This window comes from Anser brachyrhynchus (assembly GCF_964034855.1).
Source record: "Anser brachyrhynchus genome assembly, chromosome: 7".
Taxonomy (NCBI): domain Eukaryota; kingdom Metazoa; phylum Chordata; class Aves; order Anseriformes; family Anatidae; genus Anser; species Anser brachyrhynchus.
In genome coordinates, this window is record NC_137701.1 from 11,266,308 (window position 1) to 11,289,011 (window position 22,704).

General features: G+C 42.9%; 1 protein-coding gene across 15 annotated transcripts in view; it reads right to left on the reverse strand.

Annotated features, from left to right (window-relative positions):
- AGAP1 (ArfGAP with GTPase domain, ankyrin repeat and PH domain 1) overlaps positions 1-22,704 on the reverse strand; it is a 373,475-nt gene that overhangs the window by 86,696 nt on the left and 264,075 nt on the right. For 14 of the 15 annotated variants that reach the window (XM_080600161.1, XM_080600158.1, XM_080600167.1 and 11 more), the window contains one exon: positions 10,090-10,251. In XM_080600161.1, coding sequence (XP_080456287.1) covers positions 10,090-10,251 — 162 coding nt within the window. Of the gene's footprint in view, positions 1-68; positions 4,476-10,089; positions 10,252-22,704 lie in introns of those variants that run through there. The other variant, XM_080600157.1, reaches the window with a different exon arrangement.

The window sequence follows — 22,704 nt, forward strand, 5'->3', positions numbered from 1 at the left end:
TCAAGCGGTACGAATCGCAGGCAATGAGTCTTGGGATAGGAAGTCATACTTCACAAGCTCCTCTGGTCTTTTTTTTTTTTTTTTTTTTGTATTTTACTGCGTGTTGAGGCAGCAAGGCGACGAGGTGACAGATAATGATCACATCACTGTGTGGCAACTAGAAAGGCACTTTTAAGAAAGAGCACAGAGAAATCAGCTTAAGAGAAACTCAAACTTTTTTTTTTTGCTTTTTTTTTCCCCTCAAAAATTAAATAGAATTAAACTGTGCAGTATTCTCCTTTCATGAATTGTGATTTAATGTCATTGAATTTAATCATTTGATAGATTTTCATATTACACCAAAGCCTATTACCTCACAGACAAACGGCCAATTTCCTCCATCTCATACTCACAAAAGAAACCTTTATTAATTTTTTTTTTTTGGGGGGTGGGGGGAAGTGGTGGAAAATGTCAATGATGAGGTCTGTTGAAGTTTTCTTTTTACCTACTCCTTTCACTGGAGTTGCACACTACATGCAATGCATAACATCCCTCAGAAGTAGCCTATCTCTATAAAGAGAAAGGTGGAGGGACTGAAAACAGTAGATTAAAGCACAGAGTATAAAACAAACATGCAGCAAGTTAACTGCTAACATCTCATGCACAGCATGTGTATCTGCACTATAGACTACAGACGGAAAGAAAGTATTTGCTCACAGAGTTTGACAGCTAATTTAAGGCAAACATTTGATTAAAACTTGAAAAAACAACATGGGTTTGAAATGACTGACCGGTCAGGAGCTGGAAATAAAAGGAGGTCTACATTACCGTTAAGGGTTGTCTTGCAAATAAATGTGTGACACTGACACCACATAGCATAAAAACTGGAATTGCTCCAGTTCTGCTTTTTTCCAAATGGTTAAGGCTGCTGTGACTGCATGACAATCTGTGTCTACAGCAAAGCAAATCCCACACCACAGCTCCCGCCTGGCACCTCACTTTCAGGAACCCACCCTCCAGTGCTGGTTTGTACCTTTCCAACACACACCATTTGGAGACTCCTCCTGAGGGCAAGATGCGATGCCAGGCTCCACACGGCCCAGCACGTCGTGCTGCACCAACGCACGGCAACGACATGCTCCATGACAGCACAAGAACCGGGGGTGCACAACGATTGTGAGCACACAGAGCTGCCACTGCGAGGCGGGGTCCAGGGCAGGTTGAATATGCCCAGCTCACCCCAACCTACCCCTGAAAACCACCGTGTGTGGAGACTAACATCCGTTACTGCACAGAAGTGAGAAACGCTTCATGGACTAGGCGGTTCCTCGGGCCTAATGCAAGGAGGCTGAGTACACAAGGCGTACTTGAGGGCACTCAATGCTCAGACCAGGTCTTAGCCCTACCAGCGTGCTGAGTAGCACTGTATATTCCTCAGTGCTTATCCGTAACTGACTAAATCACCTGCGTTTTAGTTCTATTAGTTTTATTTAGTTCTATTTATTATTTAACAGATGACTAACTTCTGAATTTTAGATTCTGTTGTGTGTGTGCTCCTTGATTCCTAGTTCTTTGTAGCATAATGCCAAAAGCATGTTTCATACACCTAGGGCTAGATCAGACCCACTGACTACATCCCCCCTTGAATTCCAGGTTTGAGATATACATGGCCAACCTCTGCAATCAAGCCATTGTCATTAATTTCATGTTACATGCTATAAACAAAAAAGCATGCCTGTAATATACCCTGTGCCTTCTAAGGCAAACTTCAATTTAACAAAGAATTCTGTGGAGAATCAGAGCACACTAAGGGCCACCACAGATCACAGCATGAGGTCCATCTAGTCTGCCATGCTTTAATCAGCAGCTAGTAGGGGATACCTATAGAAAAGAACAGCACATATACAGTAATATGCACCCTGATATACCTTCCTTAGCAGCATGCAGTTTGGGGATATCCTGGGGGAGGCTGTAATCTTCATTTTAATAGACCTTCAGGTATTTTTCTTTATCATATTTGTCTGATCTAGTACAGATAGTAGTTCTGTTTTAGCTGCTTAAGGTCCTCTGAATGAAATTGCTTAGGACTTCCAAACAAGCTGATGAACCCAAATGCACAGAAAGCTGAGGACAACAAATTTTTCATAAACTAAATCTTTCTTCCATACCGAAATAGCCTGTTCAGTTAAATTGAAACACCTTGGCTCAAGACTTCATGTATTGTGGTGATCTGGAGATAAGTTATATTTAATACAATGAATGCATAATCATCTTGGTTTATATTTTTTAGGAATTTTAACTTAGGTATATAGATTAATAATGAAATTACATAGTCTTACTCTCTGGAAAAATAGGCAAATAGCTTTTAGAATAAACACTTAAGTAACAAAATGGGACTAACTACTGGAACAGTATTAATATCTTACAAGTACTTCTTGGCATATTGTAAAACACCATCTTGTGAACATCAGGAACCTTTTTCCTAATCAAGATCTCCGTCTCAGGCTGACAGCATAGCTCTAAGAGACACGCTCATTACCTGAAGCCTAAAACACTAAGGTGTCACTTGGTTTCTTTCACTTATAAAGCTACTTAAAACTTCTTTTCCAGAGAAACCAAGACATAACACAGTGCAGCACTTACACTGAGGATACACAGTATAAGGATACCTCTGTCATCACAACGTAGCACACCTACTGCACTGAGAGTGGGGCCATTTTTCATTGAAATGTAGGGAAAAAAAAAAGCTTTATCTGTCTCCGGATATCCAGATACACTAGTGCGTGCAACCTCCACCAGTTCATTCTGGGCCTCATCCTTTCCAGAATCCTCTTTTCTGCTGACCACCACTGCGCCACTTCTCCTTTCAAGCAGGTAGGCGGAACATGCAGCCTCTTCCGACCCTGAGCTAGCAGCAGTTTTAAAAAGAAGAAGGAATCTTTCAACTTGTTTAGCCTGCAATGAAGTAGGTTAAAACAATAGATGAGCTTCACCTCCCTTGTCTTTCACTCCTCAGCATCAACATAAATGTCTTTCAGCAGCAAACCTTTCATGTCAGATAGGCTGTGACGACTAAGGCTGAAGGTTTCCCAACAAGTGACCTTTATGCCTTGGTTGAAAGTAAGTCTCTGAAGATTCGGTCTAGATTTTATTAATTTCTGCCCTCCTGTTTCTCAGGTGTACAGCAATTGTCCAGTGCTGTATCTCCTACGAGGCAGTGAATGAAGTTACTGATGAACAGTGGAATAACAACTAAAGGATGTTTTGACACTGAATAGGTGGTAACCTCTGAGACAGCCACCGTACGCTTAAATCAAAACAAGCTTTTGGCATTACAGACAACACATATGATTACATCCTGTTGATTAAGTTCCCATGTAGACAGAGAAAGAAAATGCAGTTAGATATTGTGCTGGTTTTTGCTTCATTTTTTAATACTAAATAAAACCAACACTGCAGTCAAAATGCCCCTTTTGTATCAATCTCACTTCAAATACTGCAGAACAGCATTCTTTCTGAAAACTATGGAACATTTACTTCATAAACTTCAGGCACTTAAGAGACCAGAAATAGAAACAAATTGCTCTCACCAACCGTGCATCACGAGATGCATATAAATATAGGACTGAAAGCTACTACTGCCGTGCATGACACGGGTCTGCACTTTTATTTTTTTTTTGCGAGGATAAAATCTTGTTAAGATATCACTAAGTGCAGTGTAACTGCAAAAAAACCAGGCATGAAAACAATTAAGGAACAACTGATCTCCTCTGCTGACTTGTCCGCAGTCTTGACCCAACACAGGCTGAGCACTCAGGTGAGGTGCCGGGCGGGCTGTGCAGCCGGCATGGACCGACAGCTACCTTACTAACAGCTTCTGAATTGACCTAGCTTTAATTAACATTCATATGTCCACATGTAGGCCACTGGAATATTTGGAGAGTAAAGGTGAGAACTCCCCCTTAACGCCATACAGCAGTAAAGTTTTAGTTCATTTTCATGTTTACCCATCTCAGTGTCTCCAGACAAGTATCAAAAACATTCCTTCTTACTGAAATAACACTTCCATGAACACCTCCGTATCTACTCCTATTGCACACTGCGTTGTAATCATTGATATATAATTTACAGGAACCAGGTAAAATAACTAGGATGACAAGATTACCAGGAGTAACTTTTGTGGAGTTCCTACAAGGCAACATCTATTTACTTGTACAACCTCAGCAGTATACTTAATTACCCTTTAACAGACTGGAAAGAGCTTTTACTTGAAGTTTTGGTGGCAGCATTACTTGAAGCAATGCAATCCATCTAACAGATTTGTTCCAAAGGTTACAAACTCTTTAATAGGTGAGTAGCTTTGCCCTCATCGCAGCTGCAGGTCAAGATACTACGTCTCACATCTTCCTTCCAGAGAACAGGGAGTGACGATGCTGTGACTTTTTGTGCTGGAAAGGTTTCTGAACATGCTGTCCTCTGACAACGTTAGAAGGTTTCTTCCAGACCATAAAAAGCCAGGAAAAAAAATAAAGAGCACAAAGTAAAATATATATTCCTTTGTCATGGTTCTTAATTCAACGGATTATAAATAAATATTAGCATTAACAATGCCAAGTTCAGCTGTCAAATGAAGAATCTACTCTCCCACAAACACTGCAGCTCATTGTTTTCATCTGTTCCATGCAGCAGGTCTCAGAGGTGTCTCCACTAAATTTCCAGAACTCCCAACTAACACTTTTGTATACACGGATAGAGATATTTCCATTTAGCTCAGTGTAACCACAGCACACTGAATAGAACTCTGCACCCAAGGGAAGTACGTTAAAATTGTCTGGAGAAGACTATGCACTGACCTGTTTACAGAGCCAAGCATATTTAAATCAGTTCCACAAATAACACCAGCAGGTAAATCATGGGGAAACTTGAAGGATTAGACTAAGGAAAGCTTAGGGTGAGAAGCTGCAGGTAAAATGCAGAGGTTTTTTTTTTTTTTCATGCATCATATACTACACAGTCAGTTAACTGCTATATTGCTTTCAATTTACACAAAATGTCAATTTTTCAGCTGTTATACAGTTTCCAGATACAAACACTAAGACCTGCATTTCCCTATTTTGCTTTGCCATTCTGGTTTTGGAATGCCTGAAAAAGGACAAGTCGTCCTGTGAATAAAGTGCTGTCTCCCTTGGCTTTTTGCACATTGTCTTACCTTCCTGGACTCAAGTCCCCACTGAACTGACAAACTAGATGAAAGCAGTGAAGTTTTTTGCTTATTGCTGAAAGTACAAAGGTCCAACTAAGCCCTATTTTTGCAGCCACAGAAAACAAATAAACATATTTTCATTTCAAATGCAACTATCTCATTTTCTATGCTCCCTGAGATTCAGACAACAAGAATGAATTCAGCGTTGTAAAACATGGTAGAGAAGAACACAAGCTTTTCAAATACATATATTAATTCACCATAGGAAAACAACACCCACAATTTATCAGTAAACTTGGGTTCATCCTAAGCTACCAGCCAGGAAGTGTACACCTCGGGGATAGGGCTAGACTGCAGGGATCAGAGAAGCACAGGGAAAAACAATCACTTCTACAAGGGGCAGAGAACAAGCCATCTTTGTGTTAAGAAAACAGCTCTAAAAAGAAACATAAAAGGACTCTCCTTGTCCTTCACATGTTCTTTAGAAACCAACGATAAAGAAGAATGTGGAACATGGATTTGCAGAGAAAATACAGTTTGGAAAGTTTACCAAGCCGTTAATCACATTTATTACTCCACCATCAATTCCTCTTTCTCAGGCTACGTCCGCACAAAGGGGAACACCAAGCTATACTTATTTTGCCTACACTGCTGGGAAAGAACATAAATTAAGAGCACCCCGCCTGCAGCTGATCTGGATCTGCCTGACTCAAGGAACGTGTTCACCCATCTGACCCGTCTGACACCCGTCTGACACAGTCAGACGGCACCTACAACAGATTGAAAAGTTGGCCCCATTGGCCAGAGCTCTAATCATGGAAACACTTGCAAAGTATTGATCATCCAGACTTGATGATACCATGCCTTGAGCTTTCTATAGCTCTTGAAATGGGCTTTCTGCAGCTCTGACATGGATTGAAAGCGGGCAGGTTGAAGCTGCCATAGCCATGAAGTCTTAAAAAACAGATCCTAACAGGAGTAAGAAAAATAAAACATTGGCAAATATGTTTCTGTGAAGAGTACTTACAGGAAAGCTTTTCATTTTTTCTACTTGTTTTCAAGCTGAAAAACGTTCCTATTATCACCGGCTGTTCCATATCTGCGGTAGCACAAGGGTACCAAAACAGACCGGGCTCTGAGAAGCTATTCCTCTTTGAAACACAGCACTGTACAATCCTGCTCTGAGCAAGTATAGACAGCATGGTGGGAAAAACACTGTTGGTTTCTGGCACCTTGCCTAATGTAAGCATTCCTGCTGTTACCCTCAAAAACAGAGGATTTTTTTTCAGTGACAAGTCTTGTATAGAGAAATAAAAAACCCTTCTCTCTGGTTTTCATTGCACTTGGGAAAATTTCACAAGAACCTGATTTTCCAAAATATGAGTTGAATTTTAATTTTCACCCAACTGCAGCACAGCTGCTTTAACATTCTTGTTGCTGCAACCTCCCTCCTAGAAAACCAGTAGGAAGAGAAATAAAGTAACGTGAAAGAATCAATCCCAGAAAGAGAGGGCTGTGCATCTGCACATAGCATGGAGAAAGATTCGGCATGGGCTTTGCAGAAGGGTATAAAAGAGATGAGCATCAGTCCTTGGAGTGGCTAATACCACCCTGGGCACGCTAGTGTCCATCATCGTGATACCTGAATACTTGGGCAGAGGTCAATGATCAAAGCAGGCACGTTCAAGAATAAAAAAAGACTGAGAAATGTAGCAAAATTGCTACAGTTGGCTGAAGACCAGGTTTGAACCTGACCGAACCTCACTGAAACTCACTGCTACAGACAGAAATGCAGGAACCCAGAAGTTCTGTTTGAAAGCTGACACTTGGAACATGCCTGGGCTCAAAGGAAAGCAACATAAAAACTAGAATTACCCAAAGTCATTTAACTCTGGCCCACCATAACTGCCTGATAACACCAGGCAGGTAACACCAGCAGAATCCTCCTCCTCCTCTTCACAATGAGCTCAGGACTTCCAGAACAAAGGAAAGAAGGAAGATGTAGCTCTTCCACAATTATCAACACAGCTTTCTGTACCTCATGTTCACTGTCACCCGCCTTATCTCAGAAACTCGATCAGAGTTGCTAAGGCTAAGCATGCATCTCTCAGAACATCGTCCTTACACTGTTTAATTTGGATCAGTCTGCAAAACTGCAGTAATCCAGACAAACACCTAGGACGGTTTAAATCTATGCCTACTGCAAGTGTGGAGGGAAAAAAAAAATAATCAAAATGGAAATCTGTCAGGTCACTAGGGAGATTTCTAGATAAGCATGGAAGAAAAGAGAAACTCAGCCTTTCCTGAGAAAAGCCTGAATTACTGACCTGAAAACTACTGCACATCACGAGACAGTCATGAAAATGTTACTTTCCCCACCTTGGAGAAAAACATGTAACAACCTGAAGCATCTGACTACCCTGCCCTAGCAGCAGGCTGGCTTGTGACACAGGTTGTCCCGGGACTGGAAGTATTCCCATTGCTCAGCATCACTGCAACCTCAAAGAGATCAACACTACCACTATGGTCAACAACAAAGTCTACCAAACATGACTCTTGGCCTGCACTAACATGAGCACTCACAGAACAAAACAACAAAACCACCTCTCCTTCCTTTGTTAGTCTTTATAGAAAGTACTTTACGGACATCTACAATATGTACTTGTTTTTCTGAGACACCCTTCTTCTCAAGGGGCAGGGAGCTCAAGCAGGTGTCATTGCTTCTCCTTCGCTGTTGGCAGATAATGCTGGTTGTCCTAACCATCTCCTCCAACCTTGCTACGAATTCAAAGGCCAGGAAGATTAGTCACCTGTTGAACGTGCCCAGAGTTCCTCTCAAACATGGCTGTGTATACAGCTGTAATTATATTCTTGTGGCCATCAGTAGTTTTTCACTGGGTTGTGCTCTGAGATATTTCAAAGATAAAAGAATTTAATAACTGCTGTGGCCCACCCAAGACAGCTTAAAACCACTCAGGCAACTGTGAACCCCAAAGGGTGCCCATGGCAGAAGACATGCAGCATGATAGGGCAGGTCAACAAAAACTAACGTGCTGATGTCAAGATAGAAAGGCTGTAATAGCAGATGTTGGCACTCACGGCTACTTTTAAGAACTGCCCATGTAAGATTTGGTGTTGCTCATCAGTTAGTCCTTGCCCTTCTCAAAGCATGTTTATCCCATTTATATGAAGTGAGGCAGTTTTGTAAAGTTATTGTAAAAGGATTTCAGACCAGCATGTTAAGATGCTGGAAGAGAAGGAGAAGAGCAAGAGAAAACAGACAGATAAAGGAGCCCCGTACTCCTCACTCCAATCAGAAGAGGGATTTCAGGGCAAGGTGCACAACAACTGCAAATTCCCGACTACTTGCTGTGCTTCAAAAGTCTCCCTGCAGACCAGGACCACACAGGCTCAGGCTCCAGTGACTTGTGAAAATAAGCTCACCAGGAGAAAGAAAACATACATGCATTAACTACTTAGAAAGAGATTTTCAAAGGCTTTTGATACCCAGCTGGTCTTGATTCATATTGACTTCCACAAAATACGCGTGGACAAATGGTGAGTGCTCTGAAAAATCCCCTCTGTAACTTGCCACTGAGGTATGAAAATAAGTGGTGTAAAGGGGATTGTTTAAAAAAAAGGATAAATTAAAAATGGAAGTTTAAAATAAAATTTGGCTGCAGGCCATAGCTAGGGGGGGAAACTAACAGCAAAGATAGTTAAATGACTGGAAAGAGAACACAACAGGAGCTATTATGAAAAAGGCTGATTTTTTTTTTTTAAAAAGATTTGTATAGATAGCTGAGAAATAAATTCTGTATGTGATAGAAGTGCAATCGGGAAATTAAATAAATGGAAAACAAGGATGACGAAGTAGTAGTTAACATGCCCCTTCTCAGTTGTATACTATTATCACATCTATTTTTAATGCCTCTTCAGCTGTCTGCAATTGTCATCCTTTTCTCAGAACTTGTTCCAACACTCTTTGATACTGAATTAGCTGTTTTTTTTATTTTTTTACTCTCCAATGCTTACAACCACATCTTTTTCTTACTTAACACTCCCCTTTTTCCAACAAGGTTATTCCATTGTCTCCCTTTTTCATCTCTCCTATATGTTGACTCCCCAGTTTCTAAGCTTTCCAACTACCCTTGTTCATCTTTTTTCTGGAGCTCTTTTGGCTGAATCCTAGCATGTTTCTTTTCTTCTTTTCTAAAGATACAAGCATGTTTTATATCATATCTGGCCACTGTACACATTGTTACTCCTTCAGAAAGGCATTGAACAGCTATAGCAGTGCTCATGTTGGAAATAGTAAGCTAAACTAAGGGAAAAAAAGAAGTTCTTTCTGGCTTTTGCTTTCTGGTTCTTATAAAAGAACCCAAACATTTAAACTCTCCCCTTTCCTTTTTATCCTCAAATAACATAATCTTTCCCTGAGCAGCTGAATATTCAAACAATAAGGGGCATCAGAAGCATTCACGATTCTAGAGCACAAGATGTGTCTAAGCAGAAGAGGTAACACTAGATTTAATAACACTGAGAAAATATACAAATTCTAACGTGATGTATAGGCTGAGTGAATCTGACTTCTTTCTTTTTAAACCTTACAAGTATGCCTGTACCTTACCTTTACCACTAATGATGCTCCATATCAGCCTGGGGAGACTTTTTTAATTAAAAAAATTGGTTCCAAACATGTTTCAGACAGCAGAATTCACTGTCATGTGACATCTCATATCACTGAGCTTCATCATTAGAAGATCCGTCTTTAATTTATCTGTTTAAATATAATTTTGTTTAACTTCTGTATGCAAAACCAACAACACAGTTGGGTCGTACTTAACAATGCCCTTTGGAACAAATGACAAAATATTATCTAAATTCAGACCTTCCAGTAAGCTTACCTTCAGCTGTGCCTGAGATACCATCAGCTTTGAAATTGCTGGTGCTTTTCTTCCTGCGATGCTTCTTTCTGTTGGCATGAGGTGAAGGAGGCGGATCAAGTTTGGGGCTGGTTGTACTAGATATACTTGGGCTTGAACACACAGAATCTCCTAACCCGGTATCTGCAGTTTGGGGAAAAAAAAAAAAGGAAAAATACTGCATCATTTAAATTAATGATTCTAGAATCCAAGATATAACCCCTTACTGTCTGTTAGCAGCTAACCTCTTGAGCTCATTGGCTTCCAATGACTACAGGAGAGCCTCTAACAATATCCATTACTTTTGCAAAAAGGTACAAATACGCAACTTGGAAATTGCTTTATTACTGTCAGTTGCTCTTTCTTAAAAAAATCTTACTAACCCTCAAAGTTACTCATGTAGTGCTAGGACAGTTTAATACAAAATGGTACAGACACCACAACAACCACTCTACGCTCACTATCTGCTTTTGTTTAATATTAGAGACAGACACACATAGATGAGGTGGTAGAAGTAATCAAGGTGGAAAAACAACTCTCTTCTTCCATGTGCGCATCTCACATATGCCTGGTACAATTAATATTGTGCGGTAACAGGTCACTTATTACATGCTCCCAACAAGCAAAAAAACCCACGTTCAGTAGCTTGTTTAGTTTCCCACTGTATTTTCTATGGTAGCACAACATAGCACAGTTTTAAGTCCTAACGACCAAGTAATTTTCACCCATCCCCATGAAGTAGCCCATAAAACCAAATAAAAATAAAAGGCTGATGATTCCCCTTGCTCATAAGCAGAGACCCGCAGTCCACTCCGTGGCCCATGTAATGGCTGGCAGTAATACACTATAATAATACCTTCTGAGTAGCACAAAGTAAAATCCCTCCTCTCTAGGGCCACAGCATGCCCCAGGACAAACTTGCTGTCCAATAACCAAGGAGTTTTCATCCACGCAGACCAACCGAGCTCTCTGTTGGATCTCGGTGCAAAGGACTGTAACAGGCACCAGCAGACTTCCCCCAGGCTGAGGACAGACAGATCAGTGGATCAAGCACTCCCTGCCACTCTGCTTGATATCAAAGTGACAAAGGAAGCAAAGGCCAACTCAGACAGGTCGTGCATTTTTAATAAACAACGAACCAATCTTCTCATTTCTTTGCTAGCATAAAACCCAAAAGGAGCACATCAACTGATATGCACTGGAACTGTGATCCTCAGCATCTCTTACCCCCTAAGAAGTGAAAAAAAAAATAAATCTCAAAACCCACATGTATCTTGATATGAACCAAAAGGATATTAAGGTAGAGTTCTCCTCTGTCCTCCCACTGGGTGGCTGGGACCCAGAAAGACGGAGGAGAACGGGACAGGTAAATGACTGGTTGAGGGGGTAGTGTCCAGACCAGGGATTTGGGTATTTCAATCTCGGTCAGTCCTTTGAGAAGCTGGGTATGTGGGCTGATGAGCGCCTCCGACTCAGCAAGTGGGGCACAAGTGTGTTGGGGAGCACGCTCTCTGGACTGGTTACCAGGGCTTTAAACTAGGTTTGATGGGGGAAGGGAGGGGAGCTACAAGTGACAGAGAAGGGCTGGGGGAAGTTGTCACTGCTGTCACTGTTGAAGGCAGAAGGGAAGCACCTCTGACTTGTCCCATAGGATTGTCTGAGGGCTCCTCAGAGATGGTAATGATCCCGATACCCCATCCGGAATCTTCTTCTTGCACCCCTCCAGAGGTAACTGTGCCCGCTGCTTCCTTCAAGTGCCTGTACACCAATGCGCAGAGCATGGGAAATAAACAGGATGAGCTCGAAATCTACGTTCGGTTGCAGGGCCACGATCTCGTTGCGATCACAGAGACTTGGTGGGACAGCTCGCATGACTGGAACGCTGTCATGGAGGGCTACGTCCTTTTCAGGAGAGACAGGCTGGGGAAGCGAGGGGGTGGGGTTGCCCTTTATGTGAGGGAGCAATTAGAGTGTACCCAGCTCCACCTGGGGGAGGGTGAAGGACAAGTGGAGAGCTTGTGGGTGAGAATTAAGGGGTGGGCTGGTATGGGAGACACTGTTGTGGGGGTGTACTACAAGTCACCAGATCAGGAAGACGTGGTCGATGAGGCCTTCTACAAACAGCTGGTAGTAGCCTCACGATCACGGGCGCTGGTTCTCATGGGGGACTTCAATCATCCAGACATCTGCTGGGTAAGCAACTCGGCCAGGCACGCACAGTCCAAACGGTTCCTACAACGTGTTGAAGACAATTTTCTGACACAGGTGATGGAGGAGCTGACGAGGTGGGGGGTGCTTCTGGACCTTGTCCTTACCAACAGGGAGGGGCTTGTTAGGGATGTGAAGGTTGGGGGCAGCTTGGGATGCAGCGACCACAAGATGGTGAAGTTCAAGATGGAACTTGGTGGAAGAAGTAAGGCTAAAAGCAGGATTGCTACCCTGGACTTTCAAAGAGCCAACTTTGACCTCTTCCGGGACCTGCTTGGAAGTATCTCCTGGGCTAGGTTGCTAGAAGGCAAGAGTGCTTGTGAGAGCTGGGCTACATTTAAACAGCACTTCTTCCAAGCTCAGGACTGGTGCATCCCTAAGAGTAGGGAATCAGGGAAGGGGGGCAGGAAACCTGCATGGATGAGCAAGGAGCTAATCGATAAGATCAAAAGGAAGAGGAAGGTCTATGAAATGTGGAAAAAGGGCCTGTCTTCTCGGGAAGAGTATATAAGTGTTGTCAGGGCCTGCAGGGACATGATGAGGAAGGCTAAAGCCCACCTAGAGATGAGGCTTGGAAAAGAGATAAAAGATAATAAGAAGGGATTTTTTAAGCATGTAAACAGTAAAAGGAAGACTAGGAATAATGTAGGTCCCTTGCTGAATGAGGGGGGTGTCCTGGTAATGGGAGATGCCGAGAAGGCGGAGATACTGAATGCTTTCTTTGTTTCAGTCTTTGCTTCAAGGACTCCCCCCTGGGACTCCTTGACCCTGGTGGGGGGAGAAAGGGGCTGGGAAATGGAGGGCTCCCCCGTGGTTGACCCGAGGGTAGTTGGGGAGCACCTGAGTGGGCTCAACACACACAAATCCATGGGTCCCGATGGGATGCATCCACGTGTGCTAAGGGAGTTGGCAGAGGTGATTGCCGAACTGCTCTCTATCATCTTTGAAAGGTCCTGGAGAACAGGAGAGGTGCCTGAAGATTGGAGGATAGACAATGTCACTCTGGTCTTCAAGAAGGGCAAGAAGGAGGATCCGGGAAACTACAGGCCAGTCAGTCTCACTTCTGTCCCCGGAAAGGTGTTGAAACAGCTCGTTCTGGATGTCATCTCCAAGAAATTGGAAGAAAAGAATGTTATGAGGAGTAGTCAGCATAGATTCACCAAGGGGAAGTCGTGCTCGACCAACTTCGTTGCCTTCTATGATGGCATCACCAGCTGGGTAGATGGGGGGAGAGCAGTGGATGTCATCTACCTTGACTTTAGCAAGGCTTTCGATACTGTCTCCCATGACATCCTGATAGCAAAGCTGAGAAAGTATAGGATAGAGGAGTGGACAGTTAGGTGGTTTGAGAACTGGCTGACTGGCTGAGCTCAGAGGGTGGTGATCGGTGGCGCAGAGTCCGGCTGGAGACCTGTGACTATGACTAGCGGTGTTCCCCAGGGGTCGGTGCTGGGTCCACTCTTGTTCAACATCTTCATCGACGACCTTGATGAGGGAATAGTGTCTGCCCTCAGCAAGAACGCTGATGACACAAAGCTGGGAGGAGTGGCTGACACGCCAGAAGGTTGTGCCGCCACTCAGCGAGACCTGGACCGGCTGGAGAGATGGGCAGGAATAAACCAAATGAGGTTTAATAAGAGCAAGTGTAGAGTCCTGCACCTGGGAAGGAACAACCACATGTATCAGTACAGGCTGGGGAACGACCTGCTGGAGAGGAGCTCTGAGGAGAAGGACCTGGGGATCCTGGCGGACGACAGGTTGACCATGAGCCAGCAGTGTGCCCTCGTGGCCAAGAGGGCCAATGGGATCCTGGCGTGCATTAAAAGGAGCGTGGCCAGCAGGTCAAGGGAGGTGATCCTCCCCCTCTACTCCGCCCTGGTCAGGCCTCGCCTGGAGTACTGTGTCCAGTTCTGGGCTCCCCGGTACAAAAAAGACAGGGATCTCCTGGAAAGAGTCCAGCGGAGGGCCACAAAGATGATAAGGGGCCTGGAGCATCTTCCCTATGAGGAAAGGCTGCGAGACCTGGGTTTGTTCAGCCTGGAGAAAAGAAGACTGAGAGGGGATCTCATCAATGTGTATAAATGCCTGAGGTGTGGGAGACAGAGGGATTCGGCCAACCTTTTCTCAGTGGTTTGTGGGGATAGGACAAGGGGCAATGGCCACAAGACAGAGCACAGGAAGTTCCGCAACAGCATGTGAAAGAAATTCTTCACTGTGAGGGTGACAGAGCACTGGAACAGGCTGCCTAGGGAGGTTGTGGAGTCTCCCTCTCTGGAGATATTCAAGGCCCGTCTGGACGCCTACCTGGGCAGCATGCTCTAAGGAACCTGCATTGGCAGGGGGGTTGGACCAGATGATCCTTCGAGGTCCCTTCCAACCCCTTCGATTCTGTGATCTGTGATATTAAGAACAATTGCAAGAAACACAGCTAGTTCTCTCTCTTTTTCAGTCAAGAAACATCTAACAGCAATATTTAACAAAAATTTAGCAAATGAGGATGTACTTGAAGTTTTAGTCACCGCCTGAGTTCTTTTACATAGCAAGTACTCAAGTAACCTTAATTTAGTATTTTTCCCCAAGGCTGGCAATGTGATTTTAGTTTAATAGCAAATGATTTTCTGGCTGTGATTAGTGCTAAACACATTTCAATATATATTAATTTCAAGTAACTTCCTATACTTTACTTGATGTGCTGGATATTATTTAAAAGGAAGCTGTTTCCAGAACCTTGGTTAGACACCAAACCAGGGCTGCACTTCAGATGAATTCAGATATTACAAAAATGTCAAGTCAGAAACTATTTAAAAAGTAGCTTTTCATTTTATTCTTTGAGTAGTTAAATCCCTGTACAAATGTCAATTTGGCAAATAAACATCTATTTATTGTTTTAAAGTTTATTTAATAAGTTTTATTAAAGTTGTGCTGTAAGCTATTGGTGCAGGACGTATTATATAGTTAATTGGCTGTCAATGAGGCCCAAATCAAAGTCCATCCATAACCTTTATAGTAAGGATTTTTGTTCTTTTCCCCTATGCCTCCTATTCTGAAACCAATAACCAAGTATTTACCCAAAAAGGGAAGTATATACTTGTACAGGAGATTTTTAAGTATAGGAACAAGAAATGCTGAAAGCAGTTATCCTGAAAAGCTTTACCACCTCTCCAAGTGGAGAGGAAGGCAAACCCTGATGAGAATCCAAGCCCGTTCTCAGCATGTACTTGGCAAAGGGGATACTGGCGCCTTTTACTCCCTTACACTGAAAGAAGAGGAGATTCACAAGAGGATGACAGCAACACAGAGGCATGAACAAGGACGCAAGTTCATTACTTCCAGGTCTAAATATTTTCCTCCATAGAGACTTAGGAAGACTTCCTACATTGGGCACTTAAAAACAAAATAAAATGAAAAACCATCAAATTTTGCAGCAATGAAATGAAAATTCTCATGTTGAGACAGGTCAACTGCAGAGTTGGATACTGCAAGGTGCTGCTCATCTGTGGTAGAAAACTGTGTCTTGTTGATTTTAATTTGCTTGCTAAATCAAGAAAAACACACCGGATATATCACACCGGATATTCATAAATATCACGGACAAATTCCAGAGAGTATGCCAGCAAGAATATAATATAATTTCTCAAAAATGCTTCACTTTCCCCCCTCAGAAAATATGGGCAATGTAGCACACGGACAGGCCTCTAATTCTCAGCTTTCACTTAAAAAAAAAAAATTATCCCATTTTACTCAGGGGGAGAAAACATCCAGGAAAATTCATCTCTACCAGTCTTCCCCATGCCTTTCAAAAGGCTGCTCCCAAATATTGGAGCTGCATGCCTAAGTTTGCCAGCGCTCCCATCTGCGGGGCCGGAGTACATGTGCTGCGTTCATCATTGTATGACAACCTGAACGTCAATCATGATGCCCTGAGCAGGACCTGCGAAATGGAGAAGAAACCACACTCTGCCACAAAACTGCAGAGTGTATTTTTCAGCACTCTTACAGGCACAATGGTTGAGAGCTTTTTGTAAGCTATAGTCAGATTTCCAAAAAAAGGCAAATTCGTAACAGCTCTGTGTACATCTGCAAGCCCCCCCGGTAATACACGGAGGGGCATCCTCCAAAACCCTTCCTTGTTAAAAAAAAATACTCATGTAAACCTGTGTGCTTACTGCAGCTTACTCCAATTTCCGGGCTATAAATTACACAAACAAAACCTGTTTATGAGCTCTGAAAAACGACGATGCTTATAAACGTGCAGTCCAACTACTCGCGCTGCGGACCCGAAGAATTATCCTACAACGGTAAATCCTCATGCTCTGCAGCCCTTTCCATGGAATAACAACCTGGTAATAACCTGCTGTCCTTGGGTCACACCGTGCTGATGGGGAGAGCCCGAGGTATTCCCTCCCCCTAACCAGGAGGGGAACGCATCGCTCGTATGTGGGTGCCGAGCTGATGCTGTTGGTGCATGAACGCCCCGCATTCCATCCCAGCTTCCCAGACCACCCTTTGGAGATGGGAGTTATTTAACATTCCACCAGCTTAAAATATGAGCAATCAAAACGTGCTAGGCTTACACGCCGTGCTTTCCCATTTCCGACTACTTCTCTTGCCTGACAAGGTATTCTTCAAATTGAAAAGAGGGCTCCTGAAAGCCCTGCTTCGGAAAACTGTAAATGAGTTCAGGCTTCAGCCCGCTGAAAGCAATTTCATACTCCTGACTGAATACAAATAATGCATTTTATTTTGTATCAATTACCACGCGTGAGAACAGACGACCACTGCCGGCGCTATTAAATATAAAAAAAGGAAAAGAAAAAGGCACGCCAAATTAAAAAAGCAAGCGCCTCATTACTCCACATCTAAACCAGCTTTGACAGAGGCACGAGCACTCATAAGACGCGTCTCACTGGGCTGGGATGGGCTGTTTTGCAGCCATCCTGTACATTCAATGTCAGCCATTAGTTCTTCCCAATCGGGCATCAATGTTCAACGCACACCCAAAAAAATATATAATACTAGCAATAATAATAACAATCTGCAGCCTCTCCGAGCTTCAATACTTGAAGTATGAGTCAAAGAAGCAGTTTCACTTTTCACTCTGGAAGCTGACAAGCATGACTAGAGGGGGAATAAAATAACATTCAGTTCGCATAAATATCAAGCAGGCTGCTTGAGACTGATGGGCCAGGAATGTATTCTTAGCCATCATTCTGGCAGACAGGCCCAAGGACACTCATAACTTATTTTACAATCATTTAGTTTCAGCTCAAGTGGAAAACGTGACAACTTATCTCTGCTGACAAGATGGCATATCGAACCTTACAATTAACTCTCCCACGATTATCTGCCCAGCCCATCATTAGCTTTGCAGTTTTTGATGGACTGTACGGGCAGCTTTACTCGATGATGGTCATCATCTGCAGGGTGTATGTCTGTATTACACAGCATTAAGGACAAAATTCTCTCCTTGCCACGTTGCTGGGAGCCAGTTATGCCGACCAGCACACCCTCTGCTCCCGAACTGCCGTGCCAGGTTTGTAAATGATGTGCAGCAACACCACTGAAGTGTCGTGTCCTGCAGAATGGAGCATTGTCGCACTGCAGCCATCACCTGCAGCTGGGTGCACGTGCAGAAGCTGGCTGAGAAGGATGGGGCCTCTCCCGTCCCTCCCCAGTGCCGAGCAGCAGGCCTGGAGCAGTTCAACAAGGCTCACCTCTAAGAGCTGGTGTAGCACGGGCCCTCGTGGTTCACCTCCACACACTCGTGATGCCTTCAGGAGGGCACCATGGCTTTCACATGCACGTTTGGTGACGTCCCATGCCAATGACAAAATGTGAGTTTATAGCTTTACGTTCAAGAAACACCAACAGACTTATACCAAGGAGTGGGAGATGTGCTAAGCAAAATGCTATGACAAGATATAGGTGCTCATTCCAGAAAAAGTGGTAGAATAGTCAATGTACCAAATACTGAGAGTAAGTCTGCATCTACGCAAGCTATTCGAGGCCCTTTTAAAAAATCCAGTATCTCACTCCATGCTCTGGAGCAACAAGTGAAGCTTGCTATCCTCAAGTTACCAAGAGATGGGATATCAAAAAAGATCACTCTGTTATTCGAGTGGTGATTTTTCTTTGTAAGTGCATGACACGTAGTATAAGGGTCTCCTTGTTCAAGTCCATCACTCATTTGGTAGAAATTACAAAACCAAAAAAAGCCAATGCAGCTGTTATTATGCAAACCAAGTTCCTTGCCTGCCTCTCTCCTAGATGCATTTTTTAATTATAGTCATAAAAGAAATTCCATTCAATTACGACAAATACTGGTAGGAGAAATGAGAGGCAGAAGGGAAGAAATACGTTGTCTAAAACTGCAATCCAGAATTATGAGATGGAACATTAAATGAAAAAAGAAATCAAGCAATCCTCGGCAGAGTCTCAAGGGCTGTGCTGTTGTACTGCACTTTATTTGCCATCTGAAACACGTCTGATAGCCTCTCTCAGTACTATACAATGTTTGTAAAAGTTAATATTTCGCAAAAATCCCACTTCTTATTCCCTTATAAGCTCTCCTCCGGGGAACACACTCCACAAACATCCCAAAGACAACTCCGTTTGTACTAAGGACATCGCAAGAGCCCTGCTGGATTTGAGAAGGGGGAGAAATTAGGAACAAAAAGCAGGAGGGAGTGCCCCAAGCCAGGGCAAAAAGACAGGGGGGGACCTAAGTTTGAGGAAAACGGGCAACATAAATTGTACAGGAATAGCACAGCACAAAGGCTGAGCTGAGATACAAAAGTGTGAGAATGAAGCTTCGTCTTTGGCCCACGGCTCCTATTCTCTCTCACACACACACAACCTTTTCTCTCTTGTGTAACGATTTAAAGTGGAAACAAGGATATTCTGACCTTTTCTATCTTTGTGTCTTTTGATTTATTTTATATTTTTGTCAAATCACCTATTTACAAAAACTTGAAACAAACTCAACAGGTGATATTATTCTCCACAGACCAAAGTCAAGCTTGATCTGGTTTACATTTTTCTTGCATCTTCTTGTTAAAATTTTCCAACAGGCTTTCAAAGTGAAATTAGACTTTTTGTCAAGCCCAGCTCCCTAATGCGGCCTTATTCCCAAGAGGCTGGAGATTGATTAATTTGGGTTTTTGATTTTCCGAAGTGACAAGAAGTCAGACGTTACACAAAAGCAGGAACGGTGAATGGGATCAATTAAAGAGCAGAAGCAGCAACACAATTAACATCGCCAGGTTCAACAGAGAAAGAAAGCACTGATGACGAAAACAACAGCAACAGCTCTGGCTGCAGCAGGAATCTTTGCCACGACCCAAGGAAGGCTGAATCCAACGAGCGTGTTTCAGAACTTTTACTATGCTATTAGTGTTGAAATGAAATAAGCCAAAGATGTCGGTAGCTGGTGGACTGAATAATAAAAAAAATAGCTGGACACTTTCATCTTCTACACATGTGTTTTAAATAGAGGCGAGAAAAGCAATCCTTTTATTTAAACGGAGAAGCAATAGACTAAAACCATCTGTAGTTGTATTTCAGACCTATTTCCCTGAGCTGAGATTTTTCTGGCTGTGAAATCCAATGCTCTACAGCTTCTCTTTACAGCTATTACCATAAATGTTCTATCAAGTTCTTTATATTCCTACTCTGCCTCAAACTGAAGTTAAAGGGATGCTGCAATTGCACAATGACTGCATAAGGCTGGAGCCAGGCACGGATGTACAGGGCTGACATTAAAAACCTGTCAAAAGTGCAGCTCGGCAGAAGCCTGCAGACGATGATAAACATTTGTGAGTGGGGGAGAAGGGGTGACATAAGATTTTAGCATACGGGAAAAAATGCAAATATTTTTCAAGTACACCCAGCTCACACCTTCGGCAGAAATCGGGCACATCCGGTCATTGATTAGCTGGATTTAGCTCGGACATTCAAGCTATTGAGGGCTTAAATTAACCTGCTGCACTGAAAGAAATTAAAAGGAAGCTCTGAGCAGAACTGTAGGATGGAGATGAAAGAGCCTCAGGAGTATTCTCTTTCCACGGCGTCTACCATTTTTCCAGCCTTATGTCTAGAGCCTGTAAATCACAAAGCTATCCTGTCATGTACAGAAAGCCCCACTGAATGCCCAAGTTACCATCTCCTCTCCTTTAATGGCAATTTCAATTAAATAAGAAAAACAAAGGTTCCTTCTTGACAAAAAAGATTTCCCTACTTTTGGAGGTTCTGGCTTTTGATACATCTTAGCATGCCTCACGCAAAGCAGACCTGAAGGCATGTTTGGCATGAAAGGATCATTTCCACTTGGCAGCCTAATAAGCCACTTTGCGACAAGCAAGGGACATAATCCACAGACTTGAGAGAGAAAGTTAGTCTCATCACACTATGGCACATACATCGGAAGGACTGGCTTCAATAATTTCAAGGATAGTAAGACACTTGTTAGAATCTTTCTTATCTGAAGGAAAGACAAAGTTACCTCTAGTTCATTTCCTACTAATGTGCAATGTCTGGCCATCACAAAGGATGCATGAAAGCAAAGAACGCAACACAGTACTTAAAAAAAAAAGGAAAAAAAAGAACATTGCTCACTACATTTTCCCTCCTAAGGAGCAATGTATTACTGCGCTAGCAAAGCACGTTTGCTCCCTAGAAATCTACGCGCTGCTAGCAAGAAAAGGGGAAACCACATCCAGTTAACTTCCTTTCAAAGCCATCTCATGAAGCGAGCTCCTTGTGTCCAGGAGAAATTTATGACCTGATATACAAGGAGAGGAAGCATCTTTCCCTAAGTGAACCCACTACGTTGCCAATGCAGTGACGAGCAAAAGCAGTGAAGACTAGCTGTATGTTTGCTGAATATGCCCTGTGGAAAGACCAAACGTGACGAGCTGTTTGGATATGTAAGGACAACAAAATAGAAAAAGTCTTACATGGATGCCACCACATCCCAAGGCAAACCAATGTCCTGGCTCTCATTGAATGGATTTACAGTCTAGATATATAAGGGATGTCTGATTCTCTAGCATCATGATTTTGCTGGGCAGGCTCAGATCTGTGGAGAAGATGGATATGATTCTTACATGGTGTCACCCTGAACTGCTACAGCAGCGTGGATGGTGCTATAGGGATTGTTTCTCCCACCTGTCACCTTCATACAAAATGGAGAGGTGAGGAGTGTTACGAAAGACAACTGCCCCGGGGATTAGCTCATTCAGGTAACTAGCTCCTAGCCACCCCAATGACAATGACGGATGGATGGTCCTTTTGAAGGCAGACATATGGCTGTGAATTGGTTTTAGGGCAGAATCTCCTGGTTTGATCCCAGGACACGTGTTGGCTAGTCTCTCTGCCACTTGGTTTTGATGGCCTTGAAACCTCCGAAGCCAGGTAGATACTCAGCAACAATTACCAAATGCTGTTTGTTGTACCTAGTGACCCCATCAAGACCATCCCAATTAACTGTGATTTGAAGGAAAATAAACACTTGGAGTACCACTAAAAAAATACATCCTGGATGAACAAGCTAGATAATGATTAAGTACATATTAGACTGTGTGAAAAAATACTAATTTATATCCTCAGTCAAAATGATGTGAATAATAAATTCACCTCAACTACAAAGACGGGGTCAGAGCTCCGCCCTGATCTAACAATCAGCATTGTCTTCTGATTGCAAAAAACTTCATGCATCAACATTTTGCTTTGAAACAGAGCCTTGAGGTCTCAAGGCACTTGGAAAATAATGAAAGTATGCCTTACTGAACCAATTCCTACTAAAATATTTACCTTGTGTGCCTTACTTAGCGTATGTTGAAATAAAGGAAAAACTGACTCTCTTCAAAGAAATGCTCAGAGCCAGAAAAAGAGCCATGTATTCTGGCTCTAGCCTTATACTTTAAACTTCAGTCTGCATAACCTGTGGATAACTTCAAGCATCAAAACCAGTCACTGGTGACTGAGAAGAGATCAGGAAACTCTCAACTGTCAGTCCACAGGATTTCTGTGACAAGCCCGAATATCAGCGTTTTGGAAAAGCCAAGAGACTTTTACTATTAACATTTTCCAACTTAAGCTGAAAAACTGCCGTATTCTAAATAGGCAGCTAAGTACATCATGCTAGGTAGGAAAAGGCTACGGCTCTCCTGGTAATGCATGCCACAAGCATCAGAAAGAACAAGAAATAATGACAGCAACACCAACGATGCTCTTGAAGGCAAAAACAAACATACTTTTACAACAGGCTGTAGCTGAAAAGGAAAACACATCTTGCTCTTCACATAAAGCTATGTTCTTGTTCCTTTTTATGTGTCAGAGGATACAAATGTTATTGACAAACCTTTCTTTTTTTTTAATTTCATCAAGCAC